This window comes from Zonotrichia leucophrys, chromosome Z (genome assembly GCF_028769735.1).
Source record: "Zonotrichia leucophrys gambelii isolate GWCS_2022_RI chromosome Z, RI_Zleu_2.0, whole genome shotgun sequence".
Taxonomy (NCBI): Eukaryota; Metazoa; Chordata; class Aves; order Passeriformes; family Passerellidae; genus Zonotrichia; species Zonotrichia leucophrys.
The window spans coordinates 13,257,820-13,277,375 of record NC_088200.1 but is presented as its reverse complement, the minus strand read 5'-3'; the positions used below and the strand labels follow the sequence as shown (position 1 = coordinate 13,277,375).

General features: G+C 35.8%; 1 protein-coding gene across 1 annotated transcript in view; it reads left to right on the top strand.

The window, feature by feature from the left end:
- The window catches only part of TTC33 (tetratricopeptide repeat domain 33), a 43,865-nt gene that overhangs the window by 6,653 nt on the left and 17,656 nt on the right, over positions 1-19,556 (top strand). Inside the window, exon 3 of the mRNA XM_064736466.1 lies at positions 17,593-17,674. Coding sequence (XP_064592536.1) covers positions 17,593-17,674 — 82 coding nt within the window. The remainder of the gene's footprint in view (positions 1-17,592; positions 17,675-19,556) is intronic.

The following is a 19,556-nucleotide window of genomic DNA, read 5'->3' as shown; positions in this document are numbered from 1 at the left end:
TTTCCCATGTGTTTTCGGTTTAGATTATGGTAAGTACTTGATTAAAAATTAGTGATGAATAATAAAATTGTTTTCAGATTATATTACTGATTCATTTTGATGCAACTAAGATGGCAAAGGATAGACATCATTGTGTTGAAATTGCCTTTCAAGTTTCAGTCAATAAAACTGATGGTACTTACATAATACCGTGTTAATAAAGAGGTTTCCCAGAAGATCCCAGCAGCTGTTTTTGGCAAAAACATTTCATCAGTTTAATCAGCTGAGTTACATTACAGAGTAGCGTAGAAAAAAGAGGTTGTGTTTGAGAGAAGAGGAATCCAGGGAGAGCAGGTAGCATTTGTTTCAAGTTTTCTCTCTAAACTCAATAGGAGTTTTGCCTGATGAAATCATGAAAAGGTAAATAAGAGTGCTATGTGGATATGTTGGCAGCCCCTGACAAAATCCAGATCTAAAATGGAAATTTACAAGAGGCGAGGGCAGAGTTGTGTGTGCCACTTGTGTGTCTGAGTATGCAGGGGCAGGGATGAAACCACAGCCTGTGTGGAGTTGAGTCTGGGGAGGGATGTGAAGGGCAGCAAGAGGAAAGGCTTGTACAGATGTATCAGCAACAGAAGGAAAACAAGGAAGAATCTAGGTCTTCTGCTGGCGGGGGTGGAGAATCTAGTGACAGAGGATGCAAAGCAAGCACTCGCTGTCTGCTTTGCCTTGGTCCTTGCTGTTTTTCGTTCAGGAGCCCCACGTCCAACTGATGACAGGGAAAGTCTGGATCAAGGAAGACTTAGTCTTTGTGAGTCATACTAAAATGTTTAGATAAACCTGATGTATAGAAGTTCATGGTACCTGATGGGGTCCATCTCACAGTACTGCAGGAGCTGGTTGGTGTCATCACAAAGAATCTGCAACTGTACTTGAAAGGTTTTGACAACAGGCATGGTTCCTGGGAGCTGGCAGACTGATGGAGAGTGGTGTTGATACTGTGCTTTGAGGAGCTGATTGGATTAGATGATTTCTGGTTTCATTCCAACCTTGGCCTTTTTGTAGGTATATCCCATTAAAACTTCAGAATTTAGAACACAGAAGGTAGCACCTGTGGCTTTTTAAATTTTGATTCACCAGTACAGGTATCTGTGGAGGAATACTTTCGGTGAGGAAACAAATTAAAAAACTGGACTGCCTTTTTACCATCTCTGCTAACTGATCTCATTTAAAGCAAATATGTGTTTTAAATTTAAAAAATTAAAAGGATTGGTTCAGTAGATAGTCTAAGAGTCTATGAACTTTAGTGTCTGGCTTCAAGAATAAAGTCTTAAGTTTCTGTTTGGCTGCTGTTACTGTATATTGGCAGTGTTGACTCTTTCATCAGAGTAATCTAAAAGCCCTACAGAGTTTGGATTTTTATGATTAGGTGTAGGAGAAATTGCTGGAAAATGCTTATAATGAAACCTGAAGTATGTAGTAAGTACTCATGCCTACTATTCCTTGTAGGCTGAAAATAACTGTTTAGTATGAGTTTGGATGTAATTTGCATACCAGGTACAATTAGCTATTATATGTAATGCTTACATCCTTCAGAGTGAATTACCAATACCAGTGTTCTGCAGACAAAATAAAAAGTTTTAACATCAGTAATTATTTGATTGAGAGTTTTCTTGGGTCAGTCATGCAAAAGTGCAGAGAACATAAGTAGGTTTCACACTGTAAGTCAAATTATACACTGCAAATGGGGGCTTGATTAAAACTGTCAGGAGTTCTAGTCAAAGTACTTGGTCACTTTTTAAAGTTTTTCTGTGTTTAGCATTAGTGTCTATATTGTGTCTATATAAAACTTACTTGGAAATGCTGTACACATCATATGCTCACTAAAGAGACAAAGGGTGTGTAAGCTGGAAGTCCTGGGTGCAGAACACATGAGCTGAAACAGAAAAGACTGAACAAGTACAGACTTTGTACCTTTGTTTTTTGGAGAAAGCATGTTACAGCTTCTCTCTTATTAGTCAGAATGTATGGATTTTTTTTCAGGCCTCATAACCTTTCTACAGAATTAAAAAAGTGCAGAGAGTGTTTTGCAGTGTTTAAAACCGTCCTGTAAGCTGTTGTGTAAAGTAAGACATTCATTATTTTGTATAAGTTAATTTTTATTGCTAGCTTTATTTTGTTCATCACTTACTGATAGAGTTGCTGCTTCCTGGTGATGCATTTAGCTGGCCCCTTTCATTGAGAAGGAAGTTCTTTGCAGACTGCCTGAGTAGTTATTCGTGTTTAAGTTGTAATTTGTCTTTAAATTAGCTATTTTCTTTTCGTTCTGGGAAATGTTATTTTCCAACATCTGGTTATTATTTGTCAAAGCAGGAGTTCAGTTATGAAATTATTACTAATTTAGTGCAGATTTTTCTGAGAGTGAGTGCAAGAATTGTAGATTATTTAAGCTGTACCCAGAGTTTGAAGAGTTTTGAGAGTATTTTTTGTTAGAATTGTTGTTCCTTGAGGATATTGAAATGTGACACCATACTAGCCATCTGTATTTCAATGTGTGCATATTTCTCTATGTGTGTATTTGTAAACAGAAGCAGAAGGAATATTCCAGCTATAGACTGTAGAATCATTTATATATGTCTTTATAGATATATTTATATTTTTATTCAGAGAAAGTATAATTTATTTGGAGCCTATGTATGATCCTGTATAGCTTAGGCAGTTGTTGTCAGCCAGGACAAGAATCAGTATTCATTCTAGGTCTCCTTACAGTGTGAGGAGAAAGAGGTACAGCCTGTGGTGTGTGACTGTACAGTCAGTGTGGTGACTGTAAACACCTCAGGTGAGGTACCTAAACACAGGTGAAGGTGTGAAAGGAATTGGGCTTATCAGTGCTTTTTTGGAGGGGAAGGAAGGGTAATTTGTGTTACCTGGCTTTGTCTAGAGGGTCTGTTCCTTCTATGCCTGAAATGTAATTTACAGAATTTTATAAATGAAAAGCATTGTTTTTTCACTGGATACGTCTTGTGCAGTGTTTTTTTAAAGCAAATTCTTCAAAATATGTCTGTTTACTTAACATTTCTCCTCATGCTTAAATATGTAGAGAATGCTGCTGGAACCAGAGAAGCATAAAAAAAGGTTCTTACATGTTTCATCAGTATGTATTAATTTTTCATGTATATGTTAATGTCTCTGTGTAGAGTATTCATTCTGTTTTCTATCCTTTCTTTATATATACGAATGAATACTTGTCTCAGATTTTTATAGGCAGTAACTAATAGTTTCTAGATTTTAACATTACTTGCTGGTCCTCTTGTTTTGTCCCATTCCTAGCATGCTTTCCTTTTGTTTATGACCCATTAGGACAGTTGCATCTAATCCCATAATATCTCTGTGGTACTTCTTAACTGTATCACACACTGGACTGTAAATAAATTACATAAAAATATAAATATTGATATTGCATTACTTTTATTTTCATTACTCATTATGATAATATTCTGCATTTAATTTTTATCACTCACATCATGGCTGTGCTTGAAAAATTAAAATGTGTGAATGCACATGGGCTGGCGTATTTCTAGCCTTGTACAGTATACAAAAGTGGAGTAATTAACTCTACAGTTTTTTACTTAATTTGTCTGGCAGTCTGATTTTCCTTGAATCTCATGTTTATATCCACCTGCCAGTTTTTGAGGTGTTTTGCCCCATGAACTTTTACAACCTTCTGCTACATATGAGGGACAGTGAGTGTACCTAGCAGAGCGCTACTGGCGCAGTTTTTTTTCTCTTCCCAAGTGCTGTGTTGGGGTGAAGTGCTTCAGTGTGAGTGTATCTGACAGCTGGCTCTATTTCTGAAACTGTCTTCATTCCTTTTCTCTTCCTGCATGTTAGTGGGATAAACTGCCAGAGACAGGGATTGTATTTTAAAATGGGGGACTTGGTGAGAGTAAAGCCAGCACTACTGCCATCCTGCAAAAATCAATTTCTGCTAGCAGGTCGGTGTTGGTAGATGGCAAACAGAGGTTCATGTGAATTCTTGGATGCAAAAGTCTACCTGTCAGGTTAAAGAACGTTTGAGCTTAGAGATTTTGCCTTTAACCTCAGTTAGGAATTCTAATGATGCAGCTTTTAAATGTAGGCATTTGTATTATTTATATGCCTAGCATAGTACAATTTAGCAAAACCTAATAATTTACATTAATAATCTAAGCAGTTTTTATAGAGAAGTACAAACTGGGGCCTTTTACACTTCCTTCATATGGTCCCCTGTATTAATTGTATCATGTATTATAACATGGATACTGTAAAATGTGGTCATATCTTTTTTTTAAGAGATGGTTTTGTTGTTTGGCTTTTTGTTCAGATCTAGTGTTAAATACATGAAATTGGTTTTACTTGAATAATGAGACTTTTGTGTTTAGAAATTTTTTTTCTTAATATTATTTCTCTTCATAGGGGAAGCAGTAGGGAAAAAAATTAAGTGGTTTCCTAATTTAATAACTTTGGCCAGTTGCTCTTTAAGTCTAGTTATTGTTGCTGACAAAGATAATATCCCCCTCCACTGCCCTTGTTTTAACTGTCTCTGTCATTCTTGGAATTTAATTTTGAAATAGTAATTTAGTATCTCTTGCTCAGTCCTTACTGAACATGATGTGTACTCATTGTCAGTATCTTCCAAAATTAAAATGTACTGATTTTAAAGGATTATAATTGCCCATTTGGTTCAGTGTTTTTCTACAGAAGCAGGATATTGCAGTGTACTTTGTTATAAGGTCTTGGTTCCTGTACACATGTCAGCTTGTCTTATAGTTCCCTAAATGTCCTCCATATCCTGTGGCATGTTGTGAAAGTATCCCTAAACTAAAAATGAAGCTTGGCAGCAAAGACTTAGAATCAAAACTCTCTATCAACATCTTGTTCAGCCAAGTCTTTTGAAGGGTTAACTCAAAAAGCAAATGGGGAAAATTGAGAGTAGTGTATTCTCAGTTTACATTGTAGAAATATTTGATGTTGTTAATGAGTTGACTTCATAACATTAACTACTACCACAAGAATGACTGCTTGGAAGGGTCCTGTAAAGTAACATGTGGACATCAAATTTATAGAAATATAATTTATTGTGTATCTTGACTTCCTCTATTGTTTTTTGTCCCATTGATTAGTTTTTGTCCCATTGATTATGTGGCAGTTAACAATGCAGTAATTTTGTAGACAGTTGTTAAATAATGTCAGGGCTGAGTTAATCGAAAGCCAGGGTGGTGTGTGCCTTCTCCCTGGCTTTGGTTGTTTGGAAGTACCTGGTCAAAGATTGCAGTTCTACCACTGGATAAACTGATCTGACTTGGGGGTCAGTGTGACCCAGTTCTGCTGCTTTTTCGTTTCCACTACTTTGCTATGGTCCCACTTTATTTTTGTTTTTACCCTGGGGGAAGCCAACTCAAAGTACCAGTTAGTCACAGCGCTGCAGAGGAAGCCTGGCTGGAAAACAGTCTCTTTCTGGTTGCTGCTTCTGATCTGGTTCCTAAATGCTTTTGACAAAATAGCCAGAAAAATGGGAGTGAGTGGCCAAACAGCAGGGGAAGAGGAGAGAAGTTATTTCATTTATGCTATTATGTTGTCTAGCTGTTGTCTGTGTTATGTTGGTGTATTGCCCATAAAATTTGTAATTGTTATCTGTGAATTTGTTTGCACTTGTTACACTTACAAAACACTCATCTGTTTTCAAATGAGCCTTTTTGTCTCACTTCCAACGTTAGATTGTGAACAAACTACTTCTAATTCCCTAAAGTCCCTAAATAGGGATTTTACTAGCAGTTTTGTACAATTTTAGCAGTACAAACTAAAGTACACTTTTTTGATGTGGGGTGGGTGCAGAGAGAGTCCTAACATGACAATGTGTTAAAATACATTGTCAAGTACTCTGGTAAATCATCTGACCCGTATGAAATTGGTGATAGACATTGTGTTTTTTTCTTAGTGGTAATTTGGGTGACCAGTACATTTGTCCTGGTCTCATAGAGAAGACTCAGTATTTACAGTATCATCCTCAGTTTTATACTGTTGTTTTTAAATACTGCAATTCAGATGTTTTAGATAGGAACCATACCTTTCCACCTATGAATGCTGTCCAGTACACTCGTAACATATAGTGAAAGAGGTAATGCAAGCCTCCTCTCTTTCTTTTTATTCCTTTTGTTTTTATGAAGAAGTGAAGTTTGCTATTTTGCAGTCAGTTCAAACTAATTAATAATTTTTACAGGCTGCCATTCTTATAACAAATTGGATATATTTTCGTGCCAGTCTCTGGAGTTTTACTGGCTCTAGCAACTAAATGACAAGTATTAAAGCAATTTTTTGCTTTAATACATTTTATTAAAGCAAATAATAAAAACATAATAAAACCAAATTTTATTATGTTTTGTCTTTGACCTGACATCTGGCAATAGAAGTCCAGTGTAGTAGACCATGCATGGCTTAAGCTTTTTGTCTTCGGCAAAAATTAGGAAACTACATTTAAACAAAATGCACTTCATAGTTGTGGTTTTTTTTCAGCAACAGTCTTTGGATAAGAGATCTTGGCAATGAATAATGGATTGTATTCAGCTGGCTCCACAGTCCTGTTTTTACTGTTAAAAATAGGAGACACGTGTTAAATATGTTGAATAGCATAGACTTATGAAAGGAGTCTGCAACCTGGACTTCTCTGCAGTAAGCTGTATTTGTCTGGAAGATTTAATACAAACTTTTCTTTTCCTGGGAATTGGCTCTTGTGACGATAAATCCGCCTTCAGTGAATTTGGATGTTGACATGGATGTTTTATGTTGGTTTTATTCTAGGCTGTGAGTGAAACAGCCTAGAATAAAACCAACATAAAACATCCTAACCGTCTGTTTGCCAGAAGGTTAACCTTTCCTGGTGTTGCTCACATAATTTATTTTCCTGGATATATTTGAAATATTGTATATTTTAAAATAGATTTAAACTGTCATTCAGTTAAATGTCATTCAGTTAAGTGTTCCAATTTCCAGTCCTCAAAGAGCATTTCTGATTTGAATTTGATTAATATTTACTGAGACCTCGAACTGAAATAGGGGCTTGATAACGAAAAGGTGTACATATAACATTCTAGGGGTAGGATCACATGCTGAGATTGAAATGAAAATTTTCTAGTCCAGAAAATAAATTTTGTTTTAGTCAGTGCCTGCTATACCATCTTCCTGTTGTCAAATTAGAAAGTTTTTTTGCAGAGCTCTGAGTATGAAAGTGATAGGATGCTGTTTCCTAAAATGCATTTTTTTATAATGCCTTGAGTTTCATTACTATCACAACAGCTGTTTTGATTGATGAAGTAATTCTGCCGTGTGATTCCAGTATAACACTCTCCAATGCAGTTCTCCAAATGGAGAACTACACCAGGGAGCTGCCTGGTACTTTAAAACAGGCTGTTGATTTGCTTCAAGGAACCAGAGCTTTTAAACTGGTGCAAAGCAGGGACAGGAAAGTAAACTGAGGTAGGTGAGGAGAGTGCAGAACAACTTTTAAGGACTTACCAGAAGGTTGCAGAGTTGTTGGAAAACATTTGCCTTTCAGAAATATGGCAGAATTCTGATAATTCTTGATATTGTGGGTGGAATTGAATAAGATTTCAGAAATTACTTATTTTTGTAACTGATTTCTTTTGTGAGAAAAGAAAAGAGATTATTTTTCTCCCTTTTCCAAAGTGAGAAGGGAATTGCAAGCAATATTGGGAAAAATTTAGAAGTGCTGTTGGTGTAAAGAAAAAAGGAAATTGATACTAAAATTGAACAAAAATAATTAAAATGTCCTAATTAATTTGCGGAATTGCTGTAATAAAAACTAAGGAAGTTTTATACAAATTAATGGTATTATTACATTAAACATTGTGTAAGTATGAAAAATCTTTAACCCGGTCCTTTTTTTCTGCGTAATTTGTTGGTTTTTATTTAATTTAACTGATTGGGAGGGTTAGTTTTGGTCGTTATTCTGATAATGAATTGAGATTGAGAGAAAAAAATCATAAATATTGAGGAAAACTGGGAAAAAACCACCAAGGTGAGGTCGTATATGTTTCAGTTAAAGAACATTCATTGGTGCTGTTAGAGTTTGTAGAGTCATAAATTCAGGAAAAGGAATTGTAGAGATAGACTTTTGTAAGTCAGACTTAAGTATGTTCATTTTATCAGGGCAATCAACCTCACGTGTAAAGAGTATATGTTAAAGGGCATATTTTTATAATTGAGACACAGGTCTGTTGTCCAGAATGCAGGAAGCTATGAAGCTTTGCTTCCTTTTTGGTGGTTTTTTTTTTTTTTTCCCAGAAGGGAAAAAAAACATTTTCACAACAATCTTTTGTCTGTTGCCCTGTTTGCTTTCTTGAAAGTGTCTTGTGAATCTCTTGGTGCTACTATCTTTCAGAACTCAAAATATTCCTTGTAGATGTTTCCTGCTAGGTGGAACATAGGATTTGAGTCATAAATTAAGACTAAGAGGGAGAATGGATTTTACAAGTTAGAATTCAGAAGCATGGGATAATCTGAACAAGACACTTGTACTGAAGTATTCCTATCCAGTAGTCAGCACAAATAAAAACATCTGATAGTTAATCTTCTGTTGAATCTTTAATGTTTTATTTTGCATTGCATGCTGTAGTGTGGAAAAAACATTGAAATAGACAGTTCCAACAGTTCTTGCTGTTCCTCTTTTGACAGGTCTTGCTTTATTTTGCAAAATGCCAGTGCCATCCAAAACCATCAGCCTGAATGGTTCCTGTGAGGTTGCATTTCAGTAGGAACAGCATTGTAAGTGATTAGTCAGCTCTGCCATGGGTCTTGAAGCACAAGTCACAACGTGACTCATCTGACCCTCTGTAGAGCGTTTGTGTCTAGTGACACTGAAGGCCACCGCTCCTTGCTGTGGTAGTCCTGGTAGTGAAAAGTTGCTGCTCTTCTTGCCACTTTCATGTGGATGAGTTCTTGGTTATTGTGAGATTTAGAACTGTGATAGTTTCCTTAATTCTAGGTAATGACACCCAGTCTCCATACAGTCTGTATATCTAAGTATATTATGTCCTTGCAGATAGATTGTTCTGTTCATTAGACATCTATATTTTACTTATTTCAGGAGACTTCATGGCTGTTGCTGACTACTACTTTATAGTCATTTGAAATCAGTACTGTCTAGTAGTTTCAGCTGTGTGGGAGGTGTATAGAGCACCTGCCTACTTAACTTTGTGGAATTTTAATGAAAAAATAAAATTGCCTTTCAAGTATGAAAATACATTAGAGAAGTATACATTTCCCTTATCTTTGTATTTTTGTCTGTTTTTGTCTATAACTTCTTGTCTTTATTATTCATCAGAAAATATTGTAAAGTGGCTGTAAGTAATAGAAAGAAAGAAAATGAAGCAAAATTACATTATTTAACACAGATAACAAAAGCATGTCAACTAGGTGAGATGGAACTAATCAGATTAAAATATGAACAGACTGTTGTTTTCTTGAATCATCTCTCCCAAAATACTTTGTAATGTTAATACCCTATGTTGAACATCATAATTTGGCAGTAAACAATTTTGCGAAAGATAGAGGAATGCTGGTGTTTTAAGCCCAGCATTTAATAAATTCTTTTGGTTTATTGACTTGAAGCCTTAATTTCTATGTCAGATTTCTGAGAAGTGTTAGGATCATAATGTTAAGTTTCTATGTCAGATTTCTGAGAAGTGTTAGGATCATAATGTTAAGTAAGTGAGAACTGCCTGCTATCTGTGGACAAATAATTAAAAGCTTAAAAGGAATAAATATCCTCACAGCTAACAGCAAAAGAGTTGACACCTATCATTTTGGCATCTACTAGTGTGTGTCTAAAGGGTGTCTGAACAAGTAATTCTCAAGACCAGAATATTGCTTCAAAGGCAGCATAACAAGTTTTTTCCTTCTTGCTGCTTTCAGAGGAACTGCTGTTGAAGATATTTTGAAGAACTAAAGCTTTCTATTTAGAATTTCATTCCAGCTATAGAAATGTGTTACTTCTCTGTGAATAGTTAAAATACTACAGTTATTGCAATGTCTAATACTTGATTTATATTAATTTGCAGCTTCTGTTTAAAATACTACAATGGTGAACTGATTTTACTGAAACAATACAATTGATACTAGTTTGGAGCTTGCAGGGTTAGGATAGTCAGTTCTTACTGTTTAGATAATGAAAATAGCAGGTTGAGGTGTAATAAAAATTGATTTCCTTCTTATATTTTCATGCTGCTCCTGTTTGTCCCTGTGAATTTGGGCTTTCTACAGAGCTCTAATCTGTGAAATGACTTTCAATACCCAATATTAATTACATTAAATTGCAAGTTTGGTCTTTAACAAAGCACTCCACATGTTTATGGATGGTGGGAAAGCATACAGCTTTTAGACCCTGTAGAGGGATTCTTAGGTGTTGTCTTTTTTACTAGCTGTGGTCTAATCTGATACTAATGTTGAACATAAAAGCATTTGTAACTGAATTTTAACGATATGAATGTAATTAATATTTATCCTTTTTAATGTTTGTAAATGAACACTATTTATACAATGTACTAACTGTATGAGAGTATTTCTCAGTGGTGTGGAATGTCTTGACAATTGCTGTTCTTAAACACTCTAATATGACTTCCAGTATGTGCATATAGCTGTTGTTTTCCCTGTATCAACAAATCTGTTCTTAGCACTGCCTTTCTAAATAGAAAACAGATATGTACCTAACTTGCAGCTACAGATATTGGAGAAATACAGGTAAAAGGTTTGCCTGTCTATAGAGAGGTTCTTGAATGTTGCTTGCTATCTGGTGGATTAAGATATTTCCTTGTGCATTTTTACACATCTTTGTGTTCTATTTTGTAAATGACATTTTAACGTTGATAGAATACAGGCAGAAATGGATTATTTCTTTTGTCTTGTCCTGAAGGTCAAACATTTATCCATACTGCACCTTCAGATTTTTACATGGTAAAAACCTAAATACTACTCACCACAGTCTGTCTGTTAATAATTCTATAGTTAAGCAGGTATCGAGTCAATGACAGTAGTCACTTCTAATTGAAAATTTGTGGTTTCCATGACAAAACTAAACCAGAAAAACCACTACTTAACTGAAAGAAGTGTGATTTCTTGGAGTTGCTGTCCTACACTCTGAATAATGCTCTGGTGTCTGAGTTAACAGCTTCCAGCAAGACCTTGAGATATTATTCTCACTTAAAAAGTACAGTATCAAGTTCTCAGGACTACTGCAAATGATTAGCAGTGTATTTGTAGCCCTTCTGACAGTCAGCATGATGTAATCTTATTGTAGGTAAGTAAATTCCTCTGTGTTATATAAGTTTTCTATTAAAGCCATGTATTGAGAGAAAAAGATGAAGTAGCAGTGCCAAGTCCTGGATCTGCAGCAAGGTCAGAAACAAAGTTGTAGAATGTCCAGTATATAGAGCTTTGCATATGACTGGTGTCTTTTAACTAAGATTTTTTTCAGTAATATGCAACTTACTTGTTCTGTTTCCCAGAATAAAGAGGGTTTTTTAAAGGAAAAACATGTGCTTTGAACTTGCTTGTTAACCAACTATATAATTCTCTTCAGTCAGAGCTTAAGTAATGGTGTCATTTTTGAAGACTAAAGACAAGTGTAGGCACATGCATGCATACTTCCCAAAGCCTCCCTTGGGAGCAAAGCCCTGAAATTGCACACACTGATGGCTTGGGAATGAAAATTTGCATTTGTGTTGCAAATTTTCTTGTCTGCTTACAGATAAGCGAGGTATCTGAGTGGGGTGGAGCATGAAATAGTGATTGACCAGGTTGTAAAGAATGGGATAAAGTAAGTCAAAGGCAGCAGAGCCCTCGGCTCACAATTCAATGTAGAATGTACTTGTGAAAGAGATGTTTGCTCACTCCCCATCTTGTCTGTATTTGTTGCTTTAATTATTTACTGTAATGTACTCCATTCCTGTGTCTCAAGAAAGTGATTGTGAAAAAGTAAAAAGTAATTTTTTTTGAGATTTACTTTTTCATGTCATGTTTGAGGAAATTCAGTGTTATTCCTGTGAGTGAGGTCATGTGTCAGAGATTGTACCAGAATCCTGATTCTATGGCTTTTGCTTTAGGGTACTTGATTTTTTTATATTAACTTGTTTATCTTTCTCCAGTATTGTATTTCACAATTTTTCTTTGACAGAGGTAGTTTCCAAACTGCATTTGCCTATGAGATACAGTGATAGAAATGAGCCATATTTACATTTGTGGCTGGAATTAAAATTAGGAAACTGGTGAGCGGAGCTTCCATGAAAAATTTGATCTTGTAGTTCATTGTCATGGTGGATGGTAATTACTTTTGGCACATGATGAAATGATAATTCCTATCTGCTCTTCTGTGGAAGTCATTGGGAGAGAGAAGTGTCTGAAATACTTGTGTAGCTGTTTAATTTTATGGTATGTTCAGCTGATTCACATGTAACAGAGTTGTGTGCTCACTATATAAACCAGATGTATTTTCATTTTGAACACAGCAAGTGTCCAGGTGTTAATGTCCTGATTTTAAATGGTCTAATGTGTGCAAGAATAGTAACTCTCAATATGTGGGATTTCAAATTATGTGGTTCAGGTATGTTCATACTGTTTTGCCCCACTGTCAATTCAGAAGAGTTTATCTTCTCAAAGGGTAGCTGCAGTGAGTTTGTTTGTGTCTCCTTTACTGTGGGGTAAGACCCACATGTATGGCCTTTGAAGAATTGCATGCACCTCTTGTGTAGCCACATCTAACTGAGACTGTTAAATTAAAACATTTTGTTGAAAGGTTTAGTGGATAATAAAACAGCTGTTTTTTTCATACATAATCACAAGTGGCCTTTGACACTTTATCACAAAATGGCCATGCTTTTGTGCTGCAGTGAGCATGTTTCACCAATAGTTGTCAGAATTGCCTGACAAAAAATTGGGAAGTTGCTAAAACTTCAGATGAAGCAAGGTAGTAAGGAGTACTAATCCTACGACTGTTATCAGGCTATATGTGCTGTGGAAATAAATTTTCTATATGTGTTTAAGCAAACAACTTCTTGTTGCTCATTTATGAACTGTTCTTCTGTAAATGATTCTACTAAGTGCTGTACATCTCCCTCCTCATCCCCAGCAGAGGAAGTACTTTACTGTGAAAATCTGTGTTAGAGAAATATTAAGTTTTTAAACCATGTTAAGCAAAAAAGCCATGTTACGTTCATTCTCCTTTTTCCTTCTTAGTTTCCACATTTACCTGTTTATATCTTTTCTCCCAGAGTCTAGGCCTGCATCATCTCCCAGCTTAAAAAGGGAAGTTTATTCCTGTAATCAACTTCTGCTTTAATTTTCATTTCTGGTTTTGTCTAGTCTGTATAATTACTTACTAGTGTTCTTTTCCTCTGGTTTTCAACAAATTCTGAATTTGACCCTGCATAGGTTGAAATTGTTCTAGATGGTATTGCTGGTGGCTACAGACCATTCATGTTTCTCCTCTGTGATCATTTGACAATTAGGCATATTCTTTTTAAAATTTGCTGTCCCTTATTTAGCTTTGTCTGTGTTTTTCCTCATTATCCTGTAATGTTTGATTGTGGGACTATCTGTCCAAGTCTAAAAGAAATCCCAGGTCTTAGGTGTCTTCATGTCTTCCCCTGACACTGTATTCCTGTACTCTGCCTCTCTCCTGCGGACATGTCTCATTTTATCTGAATTTGATACCATCTCTTCTTTTTACTTAATTTGCAGATATTTTCAGTGTCGTTCTGTTTATGCCCTGTCTCACTCTGTTCCTGAAGCATCAGCCTGTAGCAAGCCTGAGAGTAAAAATATAGAACTCTAAATCTTCATGAGCTGTGGTGCTGCTTTTTACCATTTATGTATGTGATTCAAAAATTGATCTCTGTGTAATCTGAATGATAGGTTTTTTACCAAGAAGCCTCAAACATTTTTTTTAATCTGTTTTAATGATCTTATTTAGGAGTTCAAGAGATCCTGTTTTTCCCAGGAGTGGTGTTGAAAAAGTGAAGAGTAAGCACGAGATATTTGTTTCAAAAGTTTGGCAAGCTGTAAAAAAAGTGCCAAGTTTCTGCAGCTCCCAGATGGTCAGGAACACATCTAAAGAGAGCAGTTCCAGTACTTTAGGGGTACTGGAGCTATGGGATTTCATGGCCTGTTATATAAAATATGTCTAAATCTATCAGGTCTTTTGTCCTGAAGCCATTCCAGATGTATCCAGTTGTCAGTAATTTATTTCTTTTTCAAGCTTTGCAATAAAGAAGAGCAAATGCTAATTAAATTCTGATTGTAACTGTAAAATAGTTTTTTGTAGTGAAGTATACTACTTGGCTGAAATCACTGGGTAGATAAGTATGCCATGTCTGGGTACTCACGTAACAGGAATTCTACATTTCAAAGTATTATAGTCTTATCTTAACAATGCTTTGTATTACTGCTTAGGTGCTTAGTTGTAATGAACGTATGCATAAGGGTTTTAATTTTTCTGGAAATACTGTTTTCATAACCTATTAAAAACAGGTTATGTGCATTATTAGAATTCTGTGACTTTACTACTACAATAGATAAATTTTTATAGCCATTCCAGAGATCTAAAAATTAATGGATTTATTTTTTGTCAGTTTATGTTTTGCTTAAAATTGGTTTTTATTTAGCCAAGAGATAATAATACCATAAATCATGATCACTGATTTTGCTAATATCTTAGTGTCATAAAATCCTCGTGAACCCAAGATTTTCTACTCTGGCTCCTGCTTGAAGTAGGGTCAACTACAGTGAATTGCTCAGGATGTTGTGAGTTGAGTTTTGAGTATCTCCAGTGATGGAGATATGCTTAAACAGAAATTTCTGTGCTTCAGTTTGTGCCTATTGCTTCTTATCTTGTCACTGGGCATGAGTGAGAAGAGTCTGATTCCATTTCTGAATGCCTGCCCCACTTCCAAATTGGGTAATTTTGCACCATGGTAAGATTCCTTTGAGCCTCCCCTTAAATGACAGATGCTCCAAGCCCAAAGCAGATGTCATATTTATATCAAAGCTTTCCTTTTCAAAACTACTTCTCCTCACAATGGTATAGTACAGTGGTAAAGCTGTACAGTTCAGCTCATAAAAAAGATCCTGGGAAACAGTAAAATTATCTATTTTTAAAATTATTTATTTTGCAACACTACCCCTCTGTTTAACTCCCTTCTTATTTCAGCCAAGGTTTATGGTTTTCATAAAGCATTTTCTGGAACACTGATTTTATAATCTTATGTTATATCCCTAGGAATCTTTTTCAGAATGGTGGTTGATATTTAATATAATCTTTTCTGTAATCTTTTCTTTCAGAAGAGTAAGATAGAACATTCTTTGATTAATGGACTACCTTTTTATAAAGAAATTTTCCTAAATTTGCATTTCTGGAGGAGGCAACAGTGGCTCATTTTTGCTTAGTAAGGACAGTATCCTTAGTTTCTCCTGGGGCTGCAATAGAAAGATCTTTTTTTCTGAGTATTTAAAAGAATAGAGAAGACCTGTTTTATCAGACCTTCTAAAGGAAATAAGCACACTGATAAGAAGACAATTTCCCAGGCCTGTGGGTATCTGCAGACTGTAAGCTGATAGTCAGCAGTCCTGTGTAGGTGGAGCCTTTCCTTCACCAGCCCTCTGCTGATGTCTTCTTGGTCTGGGAAGTGATGCTGTCATTCTGTTCTTCTTTCTCTTGGATCTCACTTTCTGAGGCTCACAGGCAGAGATACATATTTACTGTTCACACAGAGAAACACATGTAGCATAGTGTTTCTGTGAATGTACTATTTCTCCCATGTCCATCTTTATTTTCTTGGCAGACTGTTGGTAAATCAGCAGCAAAACCCAGCAGGATTTGGGGGATATTAGCTTATATTTGATCCTTCTTTCAGAGTTAGCAGATTCTTGCTTTGAGTTTTATCACATTCAGATTGGTGCTTTGAGCAATTTTGTTCCCTTCATAGAAGTAAAAATGAAGGTTCCTGAAATGCAGCTTCTTTTCTTACATATTTTTACTTGCAGAATGCCAGTGCTGGTCTCTCCTCTCTGGTTCCTGATGTTATTACTATAATTTCTCTGTTCTCCAAAAATTTTTTTGTAACTAAACTTTTTTTCTGTACTCACAATATTGCACCTTCTGCATGACCAGGACACCGCCTAACTGAGCTGAAGACCCTTATTCATGTAGGCTTTATTTGCAAATCTGTGCTAGGTCTTGAGCTAAACTATAATCTTCTTGACCCAAAATAGTTCCCACTAAGTAAATAGCAGCATAACGCTTCTATTGAGGCATGTAGAAAATGTCATGATGTTTTCTTTAGGGTGAGCACCTGCCCATGGGGCATGAACTGAAATGAAAAATGTGCAGCTGGTGCCTAAACTTGGAGAAAATGTGAAAATTTATTGAAACATCCTTTGCTTAGCGTTCAAATATCAGACTTATTAGTGTAATTTGCAATCTAATAATACCTGAATCATAGTGAGAGTTTGACTTCAGTTGCATTGCTTTTCCAGTCTGTTTTTCTATTCTGAATTGATTCAGAAGTTTCTAAAGTCTTTATGTGACTTCTCTGGCAAACCTGCAGCTGTAATACAGCCCAGAGGACTGAAAACTGGGGAAAGGAAAGGGAAGGAACAATGGGGAGTAGGGGAAGATAAAAACTGTTTCATATGAAGGGCATGTGAAAATTGCTGTAGTTTTACCTATACTATATTAAAATTGAAGCATGTGTATCTCCCAAGAGTAACTGTTTTCAGACCTTTGCAGTGTAATTTATATAAATGCAGGCATTTACACACACTTCCATAATAAATGTGGATTTTGAAGTTTAGAGAATATGTGATAACCCCACAGACTCATTAATGTTGATGAAAGGCCACTTTTATTGCTGAAAGTCTGTAATTGCATTTCACTATTCTTATACAGTTCTTCATTGTGGTTCAAGTTTTACCGGTTTGCTCAAGACTACTTTTTATTGGTTTTAGTCAACTCTTCTGTTTTGTTCTTTCTCCTAGGAAAGAGCAACATGGTGTATGCTTTCCCAAAAGGTGATTTCAGTATAGCTGTTTACTATCCACTTCCTTCTTACAGTTGTACACCAAAGTTGTTTATATGTCTTTAGAGTCTTACATTATCTTACAGTGCAGAAATGTAGACTTTTAAGAATGGAAAAGAAGTTTTAAATTATGACTGTATCATGGCATGTTGAGTTCAGAATATATTTTTTATGCCTGGCCAAGGGTGATTTTGACAGTGAGAGAAATTGGACTCAGTTCAAGATTTGTAGTTTTAAGTCATTAAGCTTTATCTCAGGTTCCAATGTTCCAATGTTCACTTGAGGTTGGTTCTGTAGTAATACTTAGTATCCATTTGATCAGAACAGAAAATACCAAGTTCCTGAAAACAGTTCTTATGGACAAGTAATTAGAAAAATTATTAATGCTAATCATATGCCATCGCACTTTCTTAAGGACAATGTCAGGATATAAAAAGAAATATCCAGTCCCTTTAAATATGCTGACCTTGTAATATTGTTTTAACTACAGGTACAGAGAGGCTCTTGTCAAGTGGGATGAAGCACTTCAGTTAACTCCAGAGGATGCTACACTTTATGAGATGAAATCACAGGTAAGGCATGACAATTCTTTGCCAGTTTAGAAATCAGAAAAGAAAACATTGTGCTTGTGAGCAAGTACTGGGCAGTGTTATTTAGTTGTTGTGCGCAGGAACTGCAACACAATTTGGGTATTTCATTTTTACCAACTAACAGGGTGTCTTTTAACAGAAATTGGAATGATGCTGTTATCCCAGCCAGCCAGAGTAAACATCTTTGTTGGGTTGGAATTGGGTTGCTACATTGCAGAGAAAAAAATTATATTGGAGGGAGGGATCAAGGAGAGCCTTAGTGTGATAGATTAGCAAATCTGACCATTAAAAATCTGCCTGCTCATTCTAAAGATTGGGTTTAATACTATCTAGTGTCAGCATTAAACATGGGTACTGTGTGCAAATGGTTTGCTTCAATCTGGTTTTGTATTAAGTGTTAAATAGATAAATCAGTCATGTAAAATACTTTATAATATCTCCTCTAAACCTGCCCTTTTTCAGTTGGAAGCTGTTCCCCCTTGTCCTATCACTACATGCCCTTGTAAAAGTCCCACTCCAGCTTTCTTGTGACTCCCATAGGCACCCTCTGAATTGTAGGAAGCATCTCAAGAGGCCCCATAAGCTGCACCTAATGAGTTTCAGCAAATGGTCTTGAAAAGCTAAATTGTTTGGGAGAGAGGAAAAGAGAAAAAAAAAATGGTGAATGTGTTTTGTAACTTTTAGGAAGTTTGCTGTACTGTTTAGTTTTAAAATCTTTGTAGTTACTCTAATTCTTTATTGTGTAAAACCCCCAATCAGGACCCTAACACCCCTACTTCCCCAAAAAAGAAGCCAAAAAACCCAAACACCAACAAACCTCAAGAAGCAATGCTGGTTCTTTTCCAAGGTGTGGTGGCTGCTTTCTCTGATGGATATTACCACATTTGCTCCTCAGTCATCTTGTCTGGTGAAGAAAGCTTGATTCTGCAAAAGAATTAATAGAATAATCATGACTTCATTTCAAGATGATGGATTCTGAAGGATACTTTTGTTTTATGTAGCTGCAGAAGGTTTAGCTCTTACTAGGTTATGTTTTTGGTTTGAGAGATTCTTATGGCTTAAGGGGTTTTCTTTAACATGTTTTGGGAGAAGTATTTTACACAACCATAAGTGTTAGTGTAAGTGAAAGATCTGTCTAGACTAGTGGAATGGCTGGAAAAGAGTTGCCCAAATGGCATGAGCATGTAGCAATACTACTCTCCTGATCCTTTTCTCAGGCTCCAGCAAGCTTTGGCCTGGGACTTCTCTGTGTTTAGAAGTGCTTGAAAATTTTTCTTCAACAAATTTGTTTCAATGCTTTCTGTTCATGTGTCAATTTCTAGTATCTGCAGAGCTATGTGTTAAGGAATTTCAAATCTTGATTATGCATTATTGGAAGACACAGGATAATGCAATTCTGCTTTAATTAGCAGCACTCCAGATTGCTCTAAAGGGTGTTAACTTACATAGCTGTTCCTTTATAAGTTTAAGTTTTAACTTTACTAGTAAAGAAGGTCTTCACATCTGCTAGGATGTGAAGATGGTATTGGTAAATTTTATCATAGTTTAAAGTTTTAACTCTGTTTTGAATAAACAAAAAGCTGTTAAAAATTTCAGAGCAGTTCTGCTCAGTGGGACAAATTAGTCAACAGCTCCCTTGTAACTGTTTTTATTATGGTCTTATGTGAATGCAAGAATTTAAGATAGGTCCCCAAAAGCATTCTGTTTAATTGAAATTACACCAAAAATAAGTATTTTCACATTGAAAATAATAGGACAGCTGTGAAGTGTGTAAGCTTACCTGGACTGGAGCTATGATGCAGTGAATTATCCAAAGAGGTGAGTGCTACAATGTGGTTCAATCTGTGCTCCAGATAATAGTTCT